The sequence below is a fragment of the Saccopteryx bilineata genome, chromosome 2 (genome assembly GCF_036850765.1).
Source record: "Saccopteryx bilineata isolate mSacBil1 chromosome 2, mSacBil1_pri_phased_curated, whole genome shotgun sequence".
NCBI classification, from domain to species: Eukaryota; Metazoa; Chordata; class Mammalia; order Chiroptera; family Emballonuridae; genus Saccopteryx; species Saccopteryx bilineata.
The window spans coordinates 264461381-264480121 of record NC_089491.1 but is presented as its reverse complement, the minus strand read 5'-3'; the positions used below and the strand labels follow the sequence as shown (position 1 = coordinate 264480121).

General features: G+C 45.7%; 1 protein-coding gene across 2 annotated transcripts in view; it reads left to right on the top strand.

The window, feature by feature from the left end:
- Positions 1–880: 880 nt before the first annotated feature.
- CCDC60 (coiled-coil domain containing 60) overlaps positions 881–18741 on the top strand; it is a 139230-nt gene continuing 121369 nt past the window's right edge. The window contains exons 1-2 of one of the 2 annotated variants that reach the window (XM_066255058.1): positions 881–1110; positions 1222–1384. In XM_066255058.1, coding sequence (XP_066111155.1) covers positions 1295–1384 — 90 coding nt within the window. In that variant the 5' untranslated portion in view covers positions 881–1110; positions 1222–1294. Of the gene's footprint in view, positions 1385–18741 lie in introns of both variants that reach the window. The other variant, XM_066255056.1, reaches the window with a different exon arrangement.

The window sequence follows — 18741 nt, the reverse complement described above, 5'->3', positions numbered from 1 at the left end:
TGTAAAAATGGCTAATTCTTCCAGGGGATAGGGTGTCAGAAGATGATAAGCGTGGCCACGTAACAAGGACTCCTCATGATCTGTTTGAATCCTCGACAACCTGGAGTAAAATTGTTTTCCCCATGTTAAAGCTGTGGAAACCAAGGATCAGCAAAACTAGGCCTCTTATCTGGAATCATGTAGCGAAGAGGTTAAGAACTTGGGTTTTAGAAAGCAAACGGGTCTGGCTTTGAATCCCAGCGTGGGCACTTTTTGTGTGACCTTCCGCATGTCATTCAATCTCTCTGTGCCTCGGTTTCCTAGTCTGTAGAAGAGTCATAAAATAGCATCCTTAAAAGCTGTTTAGTGAGGACTGAGTTAATAATATGTTTAAAACAGAGCAGTGTCTAGCACAATCTAAGCACTCAATAAATGTCATACACACCTGTGCGTGTGGTGTGTGTGTGTGTGTGTGTGTGTAAGTTTTGAAGAATGAATTAGAGTTTGTCAGCTTGAAAAAGAAGAGAAATAGGCACCTCCAGTTAAGGTCATTTTAGAGCTAAAAGCATACATTGAGCTACTCAACCCAAGACACAAGAAATCACTAATGGGTTAGTGGCGGGACAGAACAGAGTGCGAAAGGAATCAGTCACGTGTAGTTAGCAAAGAGTCGAGGTACTCAGGCCTAAGAGGAGAAAGGAGAATTTGGAGAATGTGGCTCCCTTGCCAACTACCTGGTTCCCCAGCATCATCCCAGCAGCTGGTTAGCGTTCATAGCCCCGCCCCCACCAACCCCAACCAATCAGGAAGCTCTCAATGGCGTCCCATTGCCAGGCAACCAAATTGGCCCAGCCTTGTAGCTTGTGGCCTGTTTTCTCTCCCTTGGAGTGGGAACCTGAGCCGCACCCTGGAGCCGCCTTAAAATGGGGATCTGGGGGCCCCTCCGTGGGCCTCCCTTGGATTTTATCAGTGGAGTTCTGTTGTTTTAGTTCATATTTTATTTATGTTTATAAGAGATAAAGATACCCCTTTTCAAAGAGGGAGAGAGCTCATACAACTTTGTAACTTTCTAAAAAGTGAATAATTCCGGGCTCTCCTTAACCTCTCCGTCTGGACTTCCTTTTCCTGTTGGTGAGAAACCCAGATGACTTGTTTTCCATTATTTCTGGGTCAGAAACCAGTTTGGAGTCTGTAATTGGCACTTGGCAGTCAGGGTGAAATTGCTGGATCTTCTCACACCAGTGGCTGCTGACCTGGAAGATTCTGGAAAAACTCTTCCCTTGGGGGAACAGGCTATGCCTGAAGGCTTGCCAAGATGAGCAAGTCACAAAGCACCAAGAAGATGCAGACTTGCCCCGACTTAGGGGCCCTCTGGCCCTTTTACTCCTCAGAACTTCCATCCCAGGTAAGTCTCCCCTCTCAGGCAAAAGCAAACCCGTTTTCAAGACCAAGTGAAATGGGATGAGCCTCCAAGCTGACAAGGGCGGGGGAAAGAGGAGAGTTGTGGTGTAATTAAAGTGTCGAGACACATCCCAGTCGCTATCAGTGGTCAGCTTCTCGTGAAGAACGAGAACAGCAGCCAGAATGGTGAGCTAGGCCATCCTATTAGCCAGTAATTCCGAAATGATGGGATAAATCGGCGGCAACACTGCAGAACATCAGGGGAAAATTAAGATGAATTGTAGGTTGGCTGCCGCAGAAATGATTTGCAGAGATCCGCTGGGCTTGAGGTGCGTAAACCTCCTCTCTCTTACGGAGAGAGAGTGCAGAGTGCCACGCTTTGGGTTTTGAAGCCTGACCTTGCTACTCACCAATTATTGACAGGAGACTAGTTGCTCAGCATCCCTGACCCTTTATTTCCGTGTTTGCAAATGGAGTACAGGAACATCAACTTGGGCAGAAACAGGATGAGGACTAAGTAAAGTAAGATAGGAAAATTGTTTAGTGTGATACTGACACTTGGATAATGTGTACAAGTGACATGAGATGCCGATGTTGATTTGAAAGACAAAGAAGAATCATTGGTGTGTATTTAAGGACCAGAGTCAAGTGTTTCTGTTTTTAAATGATCATAACTGGGGAGACCAGATATGTCTTTGTTAAGTGTGTTGGTTATTGTATCCACAAACCCTGATATCACCATTGATTGGCCAAGGTAGGTGAACAGCAGGGGAGAGGGTCAAAAGCCACAGTGGCCCACTGTGGTTCACTCAAAATCCTGTCCCAGGGAGAGAACCTGGGGGTAAGTCAGTGCACAAAAGACAGCCTAAAATTCAGCCATGCTTTCGTGGGAGTCCAAAGTGTTCCTGAGCTTCGAGTTTCTAAGGATTAACACGCCTTTATGCACTGCTCATAGTGAGCTTGCTCAGCAAGATGCAGTCTTCACAGGCCTCCTTTCATCTCAAAATGCTACACAGAAGCGGGTTTCATCCAGAGCAGCCCCTTCAGGGACTGAACTTCCCGGCACAGTGGTCGGAGGGCGGGGGGAGACGAGGGAGAGGCTGAGGAGCAAAGGTGGCCACTGAAGAGGCAGAGGTGAGTGTGAGAGCATGGGCAGTGGACCCAAAGAGCCTGGGTCTGCTTCCTAGCGTCCAGTGATCTTGGGCACATCACAGCACTCCTCTGCTCCTGTGTTGGCATGTGTAAATGGTGGTATCCTAAGACCTCCTCGTGGGATGGCTGTGAGCATGAAATGATATCCCCAAAGCTCCTAAAACAGCTCCTAGAACAGCTCCTGCCACATAGTCAGCATGCCCTACATTTTAGTTATATTGTGATTTCATTCATTTAGCAAACATTTGTTGAACCCTTGTTATGTGCTCTTGTAACAAATAAGACCTGCCTTTAAAAAATTCATACTCTATAGTGTGTATGTTTGGGATGGGGAGTAAAAGACATAATAGGCAGGTACTTACAATGCTGGGGACGTATCATTGGGTGTCATGGGAACTCAGAGAAAGATAGCTAACTCAGTGTGTGTGCGTGTGTGTGCGTGTGTGTGCATGTGCATGTGTGTGTGTGTGTGTGTGAGAGAGAGAGAGAGAAACCATGTATTCAAGAAAATGCAAATGCAACAGAGTTTCCCATCTTGAGAGAAGAAAGTTGAGGAAGATACAAAGGTTGGAATGCTATCTCTTTCTTGGGATAAGGGTAGCTGAGATTCAGGCAGGGAGCCAGGAGAAAGGGAGAAGGCAAATGAACTAAGACCTCAGGCAATAAAGCCTCATTTTAATCCTGCTGACACCGAACCCCTTTTTAAGGAAATAATGAAGACCTCCAGGTGCCCCCAGTTCACATATAAAGGATAGTGCCTTCAGAAATTTCAACTTTTTGAGCTACTGTAAAGCACTGATTAACCGAAACCAGGCTAACTAGAAACTGACAAGCCACAAGGAAACATGCAAAGATCAGGATCAACTTCTGGTGCGAATGAAACCAATAAATACGATAGTTGGTGTGTACTGAGTATTCACCACATGCCAGGTACTGAGCAGTCATCTTTATGGGTGATGCTTCAGAACCACCTACAATACTTCAAGATATGAACTGTCACCTCCTCACCAGAGACATGGCAACCCTAAGGTTTAGGGAGGCCAGGCCCCTTACCCAAGGACAACCTACCAGCAAGGAACTGAGGGACTTGAACTCCATTCTGTCTGGCTCCAAAATTTAAGCCCTTTCTGCCTGCCATGCTAACGAGCAGTGATTATTTGCATATGTCATGATGCCACCAGCTGAGGGTGGGGGGAGAAGGTATGAGGCACAATCACTGGCTTCAAATAATTTTTATGCTTGTTTGGAGGGGTTAACATGAAAAGGGGGAATAACAAAAGTCAGGCAGCTCAGGTAGCTGTCCAGTGAGAATTGTTCTGGAGAAAGATCTGGCTTCTCAGGAGAGGAAACTGAGGTTACACTGAGCTGCATGGTAATGTCGCTTACGCTGAGAACACCATGCATTAGTGTCATAGGTGACACTTGGGAGGGGGACTCCAGAATGGGTCCTGAGGCCCCCTGCTGCTCTCATCTTCTTTCTCCAGAGACGGAGGTTGCGACAGGTAACTAATGTTGCAGTGGCACCTGCCTTGTACAACATCTTCAGGTAGTTTTTTTCTTCAAGGGAAGGAATAGGAATAATATATGTAAATGCTCTGCTTGAATGTCTTCTCTTGATGAAACTGTATGTGGGGCTCTGGCTCCCTAATCTGTCACCCAGTTCCCTCTCCCTTTGTTTCCCAAGGCAGCAAACGACAAGTCTAACAGGATTGCCACGGAGGAGGGAGGGCGTAGGGGATATGGAGATACCATGGACCCAGAGGTGAATTAAGGTCAGTTGAAGCCCCAGGTGCAGAAGAAAATATTGGGCCCCTTAAAAAAGAGAGAGAGAGAGAGAGAGACGAGAAATAAAAATACATGTTAGCCATATTTTTAAATAAATAAAAAATATTATGTACTATTAATATTAAAATTGCACATATGAAACCAAAATTGGTGTCATTAGAAAAAAGTGTAAAGTTGGGGTTTTGCAAGGCCCTTCAGAAGTTGGGGCCCAGGGCGCACACCCGATGCGCCTACGATTAAATCCGCCTCTGCGTGGACCCCCATTTTCTTCCGTGGGAACGGGGAAAAAAGTGTGACAGGGGCACTTAGAACACCACCTCCATGTTCTAGAATGGAAATGCAGAAATGATACTTGGCAAAAACTTTATAAAAGTGTAGAATCCTTTATACAAGCCCTGCCTCTTGGTGCCTGAAGTTTCTATATTGTTGTCATTAAAAACCCAGACAGACAGAGCTTCCCCAACTGGGGGCAGCCAGGCATCATATTGAGTGCTTTGTCATATCCTGGCTTGGTGATTAAAAGAGCAGGTTCTTCAGACAATGTGGGGTTCACACGCCAGCTCCACCTCTGTACTAGATTGTGTGACCCTGGAGAAATCAGTTCCTCTCTGCACCTCAGTTTCCTCGTGTGTGAAACCAGCATGCCATATTTATCTCATCTGAGATACCTTCTATCTCAAGATACATCACAGTTGCTTTATCTTTGTTTGGGGGGTGGGGGTCCACTAAGAATGAAAGGGAAGTCTGACCTGTGGTGGCACAGTGGATAAAGCATCAACCTGGAACACTGAGGTCGCGAGTTCGAAACCCTGGCCTTGCCCGGTCAAGGCATATATGGGAGTTGATGCTTCCTGCTCCTCCCCCCTTCTCTCTCTCTCTCCTCTCTAAAATGAATAAATAAAATATTTTTTTAAAAAAAAGAAAGAAAGAAGGGGGAAAAGCTCTACTAATTAAACTGTAACCTGTTTCAATTATCAAATGTACCCCAGTTTTCAGAGGTGTTAGAATGTGGGGAGATAACGGGCATCTTGGAATAGATGAAATACAGCTAAAAATACTCCTCTCTCACGGGTAGTTGTGAGGATCTGGTGAGCTAATGTGGGCAGAGCTCTCAGGACAGAGCCTGGCACACCATAAAGACAAATGTGATGGTTTAGTTCAGCCTTTCATCGACCCTATGGTAGAGGTGTTATTATTAGCCCCCTTTTACACCTGGGTAGACTAAGGCTTAAAGAGCCCCCAGGGTCTGGTGCTATGCTAAAAAGTTCGGGGAGAAGGAGACCCAGGCGTCAGGATACTCAACATGGAGAAGACCTTGGCCCGAACACCTCTGGCCCTCAGCCCGTGGGGAGAACGGCGATTCTCCCGGAAAGTCACTGTCGTCCCGCCCACTGTACACCTCCCACCACTGTCTGCCCCGCCCACTGTACACCTCTCTCCACTATCCACCTCCCCAGCAGTCCATGCAGCCGGGCCACCTAGAGGCAGAAAAGGAGAATCAAGGTATTTTAGAAAGATTCCCCCTCAAAGACACTTTGACTCCCGGCACAATATGTTTCCACGGCAAACAGGAACCGATTTTCCTCCTTGTCCAGATAGGAGAAATTGTGGCCTGAAGAGGTAAGCAGGAGCCACTGGCCTTTGTTAAAAGGGAGCTGGGGCTGGGCGATTTTTCTGGCCTCTAATCAGCGAGGCCACGCCCCCTGCACTGAATCACTGATCACCCTAAAAAAAAAATTCTATCCACCTCGTGAAATTCCATTCTGAAGAATCTCAGCCAGCCTCACCTCATGTTTACATCACTCAAGACTTAGGCTGGAACACAGCAGTGAGTCTTTTTCGCTCCCCTGTTACAGCCTGAGACAACTGCAGAAGTCAATTTGTTGCTTTCTTTTTTCCTTTAGCCCCTTGCTTTCACTGGTAATGCTTTGCCTAGGTAAATCTTGCTGTGTCTAATTGCAGGCCCATGCGACAGTCCGGGCTCCCCACTGGGATAAATCAGGATGCAGGCAAGGCTCACTCGTGTTCATTACCTCCCGACACAGGAAGAGCAACAGGCAGTTTCTTTATGCCAGACAGAAGACTGCAAAGAGGCCGCTGGTCCCCACGGGGTGAGGGTGGGGGAGGGGGACAGAAGAAACACATCAAAGAGTACTGTGGCTGTGATGGAAGCTTGGTGACTAAGTAGGGGTTCTGCCCTTGATGTCAGACAGAGGTGGGTTCAAAGCCCCTCTCTGACACTCTCTAATACAAGGTTCTGTGAAATGGGTTGATAATAGTAGGATCTACTACATAGATGTTTTGGAAGGATTAAATAATGGATGTGAACTAGTGAGCACAATACTCGGTATGCAGTTAACACATAGTAAGTAATGACAGTGACTGCTGTTATTATTCAGGCTCTTCTCTCTCCTCTGACTGCACACGAGTGCCACCATATCCATTCTGAAGACACGGTCAAGCCCAGAAATGAAGTCTGGAGGAAACTGAGCATTAAACTGACTGTAAAGTCACATTAGGAGGGTAGAGTCCATCGTTAGAGAGGTGTCATGCCCCAGTTGAAGGGTTGGAGGGAAGACACAGGTCTAGGGATAACTTTTAGAACAGGTACAGGAGTATATTTGCATGAAGGATGTGGTACCTTGCAGGAGAGAGTTCATCCTGATGGCAAAAATTCTTGACCCAGTTAAAAACCTTGATTATAAAAAAAAGGGGTGCCCCTGGGCATGATTTTATTCCCTTGGAGTTAACTCTCTGCCCAGTCCCATTAGTCATCTTTGAATCTTATGGAGAATTAGAAGGAAGGGAGAAAAAAAGAAACACCTTGTGTATCAATTAGGATCGTTTTTGGCTGTGAGAGAAAAACTGAAAAGCAGGGACATAAACAAAATAAATTTATTTTTCTCATACAACAAGTCTAGAGGTGGATGACAGCTGGCATTGGTCCAGGAGCTCACTAATGTCAGGATTGGCAGGACCTTTTCTCTCATGATCACAGAATGGATGCCCCAGCTCCAGGCATCACAACTCATTCCGGCAGAAAGAGGAAAAAGTGAAAAGTAAAAGCCATGGTTGTCCCTTTTATGGAGCAAATAAAGGCTGTTGAGAAACCTTCACAGCATATTTCCTATTATGTCTCACTTGCCAGAATAGTGTCACCTGCCTTTTCTAATTGCAAGAATGACAGGGGAACGGGTGTATCTAACATGATGGTGGAAGGCAGTGGCAAGGGGGAGAAATGAAGGTATTGAAGAGGAGTATTAAACTGAATAATCAGCAGTGACTGGCACAAATGATTCTACAAAAACTCACACATTGGGTGTCCCAAGCAATACACTGACAGCGACCTAAAAGAGAGAGACATCCCTTACCCTACACAACAATTGCTTAGTATTCTCAAGAGCGTTTATGCATCGCGGTACTTTAAAAAACAGAACAGTATCCATCAGAGAGAATATAGAGGCCCGGGAACATTCATTCATTCAACTAATACAAGGAGGAGCAAATGTAGGTCTACAGTTGTTTGCATGGAAGATAATACAATAATTCATAAATACTAATACAAGAATAAATTCTGTTTCACGTACTCACAACTGTAAACCTACTTTTGCCCCACCCTGTAATTTACTGAGCTCCAAGAATGTGCCAAGCATGATGTTAAGTGTTGGGGATACTGACATGAACACAGAACCCCCACCCCTTCTGGAAACTTTGAAAAATATGTACTTAGAGGAAATAACATGAAGAGCTGAGACCGTGGAATGGGCACCATCCATATTCCTATGACTTCCATCCGTTTCCACTGCATGGAGGGGCTCTAAGAAACTGTGGGTAGACAAGCATTTGCACAACTATAGGAAGAGACCTATTCTTGAACCCCTTTCAGCATTTCTACAGCCTCCAAAGACTCAGCTGTTGGATGTTAAATTCAGAAGCTGCAGAACCCACGTGGGGTTCAGTGGCAAGGGGCACTTACATAATCTGACAGAAGCCAATTAAACCCTTCTTGGACTGAATAAACCAGCATGTTTTTCTCGGAGAGCTTTCTGACAGCTAAATTCAAAACCATCATCACTGGTAATGGGATACCTTCTATCAGGAGATGGTGGCATTTTCCCTTCTAAATCCCTGTTTTCAAACTATGCTGAGAAAATTTCTTACGAGGCTCAGTTTTGATCTAATGCATTTCTGCCTACATTGGGATGTGTGCAATCGGTAGTTTTATTTAATAACTTGAAAATTAGCCACATCTAGTGATCTGCAAGCCTGGAAGTGCCTTGGGGTTTTAGGATCTCATGAAGTGGGAAGATTATACAGCTGGGATGGTTTAGGGTTGTCACGGGATTCAAAGGGTACATGGAGGACTGAAGCTCAGTGGTGGACATGACAGAAAATAATGTCCACTGTAGCCTGGTACATGGTCAGGGTCTATATTTAACAGCTACTGTGACAGATGTTGGGGGTGCTGATATGACTCAGACCTGAGGTCTTCTCCTAAAGAACCCATAATTCCATTGGAGAGAAAATTCATAAATAACCACAAATCAAGATAGCAAATAGGAAGTACCAAAAAAATAAAGGTGAAAAATATATAGGAGCTATATAAGTTCTATTATTTACACATATACAAATAAGAAAGTATAGGTTATATAAGTTCTACCATGGGAATGTGCTGTGATGCCATGAAACCTGAATCTTCAGCATTGCTGGATGTAGACTTGTCTCCTACCAACAAGACATGGAACCAAAGCTAGAACTTGTTTTCTAATATATAGGGGATGGGTGCATATTACCATTCTCCCGCAAGACACAAGTTCTTTCTTGGTACCCTGACAAAATGCTCCCCTACAGAACTCCAAATTAATCTTTTTAAAAAATTGGTGGGAAAGAGGATGAGGAGAGGGGGAGGGGGAGGGGAGAGGGAGAGGGAGAGAAAGGGGGGGAGAAAGAGAGAGAGAGAGAGAGAGAGAGAGAGAGAGATCAATTTGTTGTTCTACTTGTCTATGCATTCATGGGCTGATTCTTGTATGTGCCCTGACTAGGAATTGAACTCGCATCCATGGGGTATAAAGGTGATGCTCAGATTAACTGCACTACCTGGCCAGGGCCAGATCAATTTTTTTTAATTTTTTTTTTTTTTTTTACAGGGACAGAGAGAGAGTCAGAGAGAGGGATAGACAGGAACGGAGAGAGATGAGAAGCATCAATCATCGGTTTTTCGTTGCAAGACCTTGGTTGTTCATTGATTGCTTTCTCATATGTGTCTTGACCGCGGGCCTTTAGCAGATCGAGTAACCCCTTGCTCGAGCCAGCGACCTTGGGTCCAAGCTGGTGAGCTTTGCTCAAACCAGATGAGCCGCGCTCAAGCTGGCGACCTCAGGGTCTTGAACCTGGGTCCTCTGTATCCCAGACCGACGCTTTATCCACTGAGCCACCGCCTGGTCAGGCCAGATCAATCTTTTAATACTGTTTCTCTCTCCATACACAAAGTTGCCTAAGTTTTCTACCCCAAGAGGTTGTCAAATGAGGGAGGCCTTTGCTCCATGAATTCCCACTAACGTTTTCCATAACCAGAAGGGTCTAATGTGTTATTTCTTTCAAGGCTTTGCATCTCAGTGGGGCAGGGTTTCTTAGCCTTGCGCCACTGACATCTAGCGCCCACAGGCTGCCCGGTGCATTGTAGCATGTTGAGCAGCATCCTGACCTCTATCCACTAGATGCCAGTAGCATCTCCAGCTGTGGCAACTAAAAATGTATCCAGATATTGCCAAATGTTTCCTGGGGGCAAAATTATTCCCAGTGGAGAACCACTGCAATGGAGGACGCCTGAAGTCCTGAATACATTTCCCTAGTTAAATGCATATCCCCTTATAAATAAATAATGCTATTGTGTATCCAAATGTTCAGGCAGAAACCTGAGCTTCCTCTAGACCTCGCCTTGTCTATCATCCCTTATGTCCAATCAGCTGCCTCCCAGTAGCTGTTTTGTGGACACTGCCTCCTTCCTTAAGGTCACAACCTTGTCCAGGGCACAATCATCTCTAGCCTGGACTATTATATCTTCCCCCTAACTGTCCTCTTTACCTTCAATCTGACTTTCTTTCAACCCATTCTCATTCAATGCCAGTATGACATCATTCCCCTGGTTGTTGGGAGGATTGTTGAGATAATGCCAAAAACAGCCCCTGGCACATAGTAAGTGCTCATTAAATGTTATCTCTTCATATTTCCACTTAGGGAGGGAAGCTATTGGCTCCCAAATATCAAGATCACAACATTTAAAAACTGACATTTCCAGAGATGATAACTCTCGTGTCGATTATGTTTCATGCATTCAGGAAAAGGCAGCCGAAAGGGTAACATGACTAAAATGTTGCCTTTCCAAGAGCCCTTGAAGAAAATACCCAAAAGGCAATTACACATGACTGTCGCCTATGTTGCTATTGCTCATTAGCTGATTTTATCCTCTAATCAACCTGCTCCTTGATATTTTTAGACCTTTTAGAAGAGGCCTTTCAAAATACATGAAGCAATGCCTATTGACAGGTAGCAAGGAATGTGAGAGAGCATGAATCTGGCATTTTTGGAGGGTAAGGGAAAATTATAGAGTTAGGGGAGAGCGCTGAGTTCTGTGGGAAGCAGGGAGCGCAGCCTGGATGATTCTATAGCCCCAACCAGCCACCTTGCCTGTTCCCTTTCTGCCCCAAACCAAGAAATAGCCCTTTTCCTGATGCTCCGGGGCTTGAGGTTTAAACAGTCTCAATGAAAGATAATTCCTGAGTCTCCTTGGCTGACCAGACAGACTCCCATCAGGGCTGACTGACACAGCACCTGGGCCACGGAGCATTCCAGGGTCCTGCCGCCACTTGCCTGGTCTGTGACCATAGTCTCTCTGCTTCCTTTTCCTGATGCTGCGTCTTCTCACCTGTGATTGAATCTTGTGAAGATTTAAGAGAATATCTAGGAAGATTAGGTTAAGAATAATAACTCAGGTGGATTTATGATTAATGTTACTCCAGCTTTTAATGTTTTATGTACATCCCCCCTACCCCCCCACACACATGTTCTTTGTGTGTAATGCCAACATTAGTTTTTTGCTTAAAAGAAAAAAAGATGGTATAGTATGGAGGAAAAAAATCTATCTCTTTGTGAACTGTCATTCTCTCAAAGTTGTCCTGGGATAGCAAAATGAAGGATGCTTTTGTATCCTCCATGAGGTTAAAAAAGATGTCGATGTTCTAAAATTAACTAAATGGCACATTAGATATATAAATGGCTCATGATGATAATAAAAATAGCAGGTATTATTGGTTGAGTACTTAGTAAGGGCCGTGTGCCCCTATGTGAATTATCCAAAACCATTCACTCTACAAGGCTAAGAGACAGATACTATTAACCCCATTTGGCAGGCGAGTCTGCCTTGTTATCCTTCCATTTTCTGAGGCTTCAGTAAGCCAGGTGACTTACAATTATTACCTTATGACCTTATGACAACCCTTTGAGGAAGGTGTTATCATCTCCATTTTGCAGGAAAGAAAACCAAGCCTCAGAGACAAAAAAATGACTTGTGTGATGGCGAAGCCGAGACTCAAAGCTAGGCCGGTGTGGCCGCAAAGACCCATTCTTCCCACCCCCTGCACCACGCCAGGAGCCGCTAACATGGGCTGGGAGGGAGGCCTAGCTTCGATCTCAAGTGTCCAAATTCAGTTCCAGATGGCTGCGTCCAGCATTGCCAAAGTGTCCTGAGCTCATCAGCAGTTACAGGAGCATTCTGGAGGAGGGCATCACACTGTCCTCAGAAGTCGCATAAAATCAGCCATCTCATGGTTACTCACAAAACAAAGTGTCCCTTTTCTTCCTTTTTGATAGAACACGGTGCTACTGCAAACAGACTTGAAAGAAAGCCAAACCCCATTGTCCCTTGTCTACCTGCGATGGAAGATAGCCACTTCTGGCCCCTAAAGGACCTGTATTTGATCCCCAGTAGGGGTCTTAAAGGACAGTGGGGGTGGCGGTCAGAGGTCAGACACCTCCTACCTGGGCAGACAGCCCTGAATCTGGAATCATCAAAACCTCTTTCTCTCCCCTCCCCCCCCCCCACACTTACTCTCCCTCTTCCTCCTCCCTCTCCCTGTCTCTCTCCATCCCTCCCCTTTGCATTATGACACACTATTTGTTATCTCTTCCTATACTTCCTTTTAGCTTCTTTAATTGTTACAACAACTTCATCTGTATCAAAAGAGAAACCAAACATTCTCGACAGCGACAGTGCTGGCCACTTGGACAGCAGGAGAGGCAGCTTCTCAGACCAATTGCTCAGCCATCCAATCCCAAAGACTCGGCACCCTCTGTGTTCTCCTGTCTGGTCTGCCCTGGGTGGTAACAGTCTGTTCTGTCATTTCATACTTTAGGTACATAGATCGTTAGATAAGATTGATAACAGAGTGGCCCAGGTAATGTTTTAAACCAAAAGCAGACGAGCATGAGGGCGTCTCTAGCTGCAAATGACAGGACCGTAATTCACGCAGTTTCAGTTAAGGGCGTGTCGGGGGTTTTCAGCATAAATTGCCATTTTCTGAAGGCTCACTTTTCTGCTTTAACAAAGAATTCAGAGGCTTTCTTTCCAGGTATCCACAGGGCACAGGGCTTCGGGCACATGGGGGTTCTGTTTTGACAGTGAACTTGATATTGAGTTATAATTCATTAATATAGACCAGACAATGGCATTACAGCTAATTTCTTCATTTTACAAAGCCTGGGTCTCAAAAAAGCACAGTATTGGCTTCAAATGGATTTAAAAAAGGAGTAGATGCAACAAAGGCCCAGCGGGGCTCAAGGCAGAAGTGGTGCAGCCATGTGGAAGGATGAACTGACCAGCACGCGGTTGCTGCTGATTCACCAGCGTCACAGAGCACCCAGACACCGTCTCTGTTTTCACGGAGAGCTAGATTCAGGCCACTGAGCCCCAGCCAAAGGATTCCCCCTGTACGGTTCAGGAGGCAAGGCAGCCCAGACCAACAGGTGTCCCAGTTCGGAGAAACTGAAGATGAGGACCCACCACCTAGAGCCCAGAAACACCCTAGAGGGCATCTAAGTGGCTTTTCATCCAAAGCAGGAGAATACCATGGTAACATTCCTGACTCTGGAGTCGGACACAGGATGAGCCCTGGCCCTGCTATGTCCCAGCTGTGTGACCTTGGGCAAATCACCTTGTACTCCAAACCTCAGTTTCCATATCAGCAAAATGGGGATAAAAGTAGTCTCTGCTTTTAGGATCCTTGTAATTTAGGTAGCCTGAGTATCCTGTTCTCTCTAAGAAAAGACTGGGGAGAGAGAGAGAGATAAAGGGATATGTTTAGTTTTATCAGGAACTGCCCGCATCCGAAGTGTCAGTCATAGACAGGAGTTCCAGTAGCTCCACGTCCTCATCAAAACAGTCTAAGTTTAGCCCTTCTCATGATGCACAGTGATAGCTGATTGGAGTTTTAATTTCCATTTCCCTGATGAATAGTTATCTCGATCATCTTTTCATATCTTGATTAGCCATTTAAATTCCTCCTTTGTGAAGTATCTGTTTGAGACTTCTGTCTTTTTTTAATTCATTTTTTTGTCACTTTATTATTGACTTGGAGGAATTCTTTATATAGCCTATATCATACATCTGTCACATGGATGAACCCATCCATCCAGGCTCCTTTTATTCCTTTAACGTCTTTTGATGAGCAGAAGTTCTTAAACTTAACAAAGTCAAATTTAGTAATGCTTTTATAAATCACAGTTGTTGCTTTTTTCCCCTATACTTATTATAAAGCCACAATACACAGTTATTAGTATTGCTTTAAACAGACAATTTTCTGTCAATTTAAACACGCATTTATTCTCCTGGTCTCTTCATCCTTTCCTGTGGGCCCTATTTCCAGCTGGGATCAACTTCAACAGCCCCGAGACTAGTTTCAGTATGTCTTCTGGGAGCTCCAGTGGCGCAATCGGTTAGCGCGCGGTACTTATACAGTATGTCTCCCGGTGCAGAGCTGCCGTTGAGAAATCCCCCAGCTTTCGTACACCTGTAGTTAATCTGCTGTCATTTTTGAAGGATATTTTTATTGGATATAGAACCATAGGTGGTCAGGGTTTTTGTTTAGAGAAATTTAAAGATGTCATTCTACTGTTTTACTGGCTTTCATAAGGATCTAGGAAAGATCTTTCCCGCTGTGGAATTTTAGTTTATCTGGTCTTTTATTTTCCATAATGTTCCAGTGTCTTTGAAAATATGATTTTGTAATTCACCTTTTTTTTTTTTTTTGACAGAGAGAGAAAGAGATAGAAAGAGGGACAGATAGGGAGACAGACAGAAAGGGAGAAAGATGAGAAACATCAATTCTTCATTGCGGCACGTTAATTATTCATTGATTGCTTTCTCATATGTTCCTTGACCGGGGGGGCTACAGCAGAGCAAGTGACCCCTTGCTTAAGCCAGCAACCTTGGGCTCAAGCCAGTGACCATGGGGTCATCATGTCTATGATCCCAGGCTCAAGCCAGCGACCCCGCGCTCAAGCCAGCAACCTCGAGGTTTTGAACCTAGGTTCTCTGTGTCCCAGTCCAACGCTCTATCCACTGTGCCACCACCTGGTCAGGCTATAATTCACCTTTTTTTCTTCTTGTTGCAATGAGAACAGTGGGTTCCCACTAACTGCTACTCCTACTCAGGAAATGAAGTCAAGCTCTTATTTGGAGAGAATTCCAGCTAGTACCCTCCCTCCCTCCCTCCCTCTCTCCCTCCCTCCCTCCTTCCTCCTCTCCTTTCTTTCCTTCCTTCATTGTTTATTCTTTTTGGTTTTATTGATTTGTTTTTTAACCAATTTTGGGGGGTATATATCATAAAATGCACACATTTTAAGCCTCCAGTTTCATCAGACTTGTCAAGTGTGTGCATCCGTGCAGCCACCACCCCATTCGGGCTAGAAAGCAGTTCTTTCACCCCTAAAAGCTCCCTCCTGCCCCTCTGACGTCAGTCCCTTCCTCTCACCCCCACTCCAGGTAACCACTGACCTACTTCCAAACACTGCCGATGAGCTTCACCTGCTTTCAAATTCCCTGTGAATGGAATCACACAGTATATACTCTTCTGTCTCTGGCGTCTTCCACTCAGCACACTTCTGAGACATCCATGTTGTTGGGTATACCAGTAGCTTGTTCCCTGTGATGTTGAATTGTGTCCCATCGTGTGACTCGATCAAAGCTGATCCATTCACCTGTTGATGGACTTCGGGATTGGTTCCAGTTTTTCCTTCTTTTTAATATCTGAGCTGCTCTGAGACATTTGCTGGTGCATCCTATAATTGCTGCACAGCCTGATGAACAAAGCACAGTCCCCATCCTCGCATCAGCCCTGGCAGAGAGATTCATGTCAGACAAGTAATTTCAAGCATGATGAGTGTTGCAGAAAGGCAGGCACAGGCTGCCACAGAAGCAAACCACAGGAACACCTGGTGTAGGCCAGGGCTTCCAGAAAGGCTCCCCAGAGAAGCATGTGAACTGAGCATCAAGGATGACGCAGAGAACAAAGTGAAGACTGAGGCCAGCTCTGGGGCAGAACAGAAAACCCGGTGGACACGGAGGGAAGACGAAAAATTGGTACGGACATCGCTGAACACCTACTCAGTGAGAGGCACATGACAGACAAAATAAAAAACATGTATTATTTAATTTAATCCTCAGAACAACTATAAAAAGCATATTAAGCTCCATTTTACCAATGAGGAGCCTGAGATTCAAGGAGATAAAATAACTTGTCCCAAATGACACCAGCAGCGGTAAATCAAGACTTGAACCTGGTTCTGTCTGGCTCTTCCTGGTCATGCTTCCTCCCTGACCCGAGGCCACGCCCTCCCTGGTTAGCCTCATTTTCAGGGAGGTAGAAAGAAAGAGACAGAGAAGTACCAACACGCCCCTGGCAGGTAACGGACGTTTAAAAATATATACCTGTTTGGCCCTAGCTGGTTGGCTCAGTGGTAGAGCGTCAGCCTGGCATGCAGAAGTCCCGGGTTCGATTCCTGGCCAGGGCACACAGGAGAGGCGCCCATCTGCTTCTCCACCCCTCCCCCTCTCTGTCTCTTCCCCTCCCGCAGTGAGGCTCCATTGGAGCAAAGATGGCCCTGTCTGTCTCTTCCCCTCCCGCAGCGAGGCTCCATTGGAGCAAAGATGGCCCAGGCGGGACCTGGGGATGGCTCCTTGGCCTCTGCCCCAGGCTCTGGTCTCAACAGAGCAACGCCCCTCTGGGGCAGAGCATCGCCCCCTGGTGGGCAGAGCGTGGCCCCCTGGTGGACGTGCCGGGTGGATCCTGGTCGGGCACATGCGGGAGTCTGTCTGACTGTCTCTCCCGTTTCCAGCTTCAGAAAAATACAAAAAAAAATAAAAATTAAAAAAAATTAAAAAAATATAAAAATATATATATATATACCTGTTTATTAAATGAATAAATGTCTAAGAAAAGGAAACCCTTTAGCGTATTGTTTGCATTTCCTCCCTTGTATTTACTTAATTGCTTAAAAGTAAAAGAGGCATCACTTCCCAATTGATCAAGTGCAATCCATTCTGCCCTCACAATGTCCCATTATATTATATAAATGCGTGTGTGTGCGTTTTGTTTTGAGAGGCAAGAGCCAGAAGAAAAGTGGGATCAGAGAAACACTGAGAGGTGTTTACAAACTAAAGGGCAGAGGGGATCTCTCAGTTATTTAGAGTGAGATAAACAGCTCTGCCAATTAACTTGCCGTTTTCAGAAGCATGGAGCAGAGGACGCTGCCGGAACAATGGGAGCGTCACTGGAAGCTTTCGTATTTGATGCTGACTGCATGTAATTTGTTTCCCTTTACATAGAAATATGTGGCATTAACTGAGGGGTGTGATTAGGATACGGGCAGAGGCTCACTTTGATGGGAGGCACACAGACAGGTGCCTGATAGCCAGTGGAGATCAGAGACCGTCTCCCTTCAAAAAAATCACAAATTGCAGGCACCCCAGTCTGCTTACTAAGTGAAGGGGATTGGGGCTGAGATCACAATGTTTTGTTTTTTTTTTATTTTATTTTATTTATTCATTTTTAGAGAGGAGAGAGAGAGGGAGATAGAGAGATAGAGAGGGAGAAAGAGAGGAGAGGGGAGGAGCTGGAAGCATCAACTCCCATATGTGCCTTGACCAGGCAAGCCCAGGGTTTCAAACCGGCGACCTCAGCATTTCCAGGTCGATGCTTTATCCACTGCGCCACCACAGGTCAGGCCTGAGATCACAATGTTGAAAAGACCCAGACCTCCCATCAGGGGGTCCTGGCTTCACAATAATAATGATAATAACAGCTAAGAGGCATCGAGAGCTTACCAACTGCAGGCTGACTGCACTGAGGCGCTTGACGTGAACTCTCATTTCATCCTCAAACAAACAGAAGGGAGGTGCTCTTATTATCCCCATTATAGAGGCAAGAAAACTGAGGATAAGGAGGGTCAATGACTTGGTCAAGGAGGCCCTTGATTTTAACCTTTGCTCCATCCTTCATCCACACACTGTAGGGCAGAGGACTCGGGCAGAGATGGGGTGGGGCACAGGACAGACTTGCCCCGACTAGAGGTCCTGAGAAACCCCACTCCTGGGTAGGCAAAGGAATCTGCTCTGCAGGATGGGGGGCACTCCATGAGGAAATGTAAGTAGTCAGAGAGAATCTTAACATTCCCATAAAAGGGAACACACTGCATGCAGGCGGCACCGAAGAGGACCGCTCCCAGAGACACTTTCATCGTGCAAGCAGTGTTCTCTGTTCACGGCTTTGGAGAATGTGAAGCTAATTGGCAGAGAATGTACCCAGTCTCCTAATTGTATATACAGGAAATCTGAGGTCCAGAGCAAGGACAGTGAGGCCATGAGGGTCTCTTAGACACACACAGTCTCCAGGGACTCACCTCCATGTACCTGTGGGATCAAAGTGAGCCACCCCAGGAGACATAATAACAGAAGTATCAGCAAACACTCCTGCCGTACTCACTATGAGCCAGGTTAGTACCTGCACAGGTAACTAACCTGCTCAAAATGAACCACCTGCACAAAAATGAACTCATGGCCTCCAAACAGCCCTAAGGGGGTAAGTACTATTAGCATCTCCCTATTACACAGGAGGAAACAGGCACAGAGAGGTTAAGAAGCTTAACTAAGGCTCATGGTCCCACTCTTTGGAGCAAGTCCATCCTTCCCCATTCGCACAAGGGCCTTCTATCTCTCCAGAAAGAGCCCTCAAGTCTCTTTCTTTCCCTGGTCCCTCCACACTCACCCACAGCTTTCTTTTCCTACATGACCATCCCACATCCCACATCCCCGGAGGCTCCCAAACTCTGTGTTTGTTGTATAGGAGCTTCACATCATTCCTCAACGATATG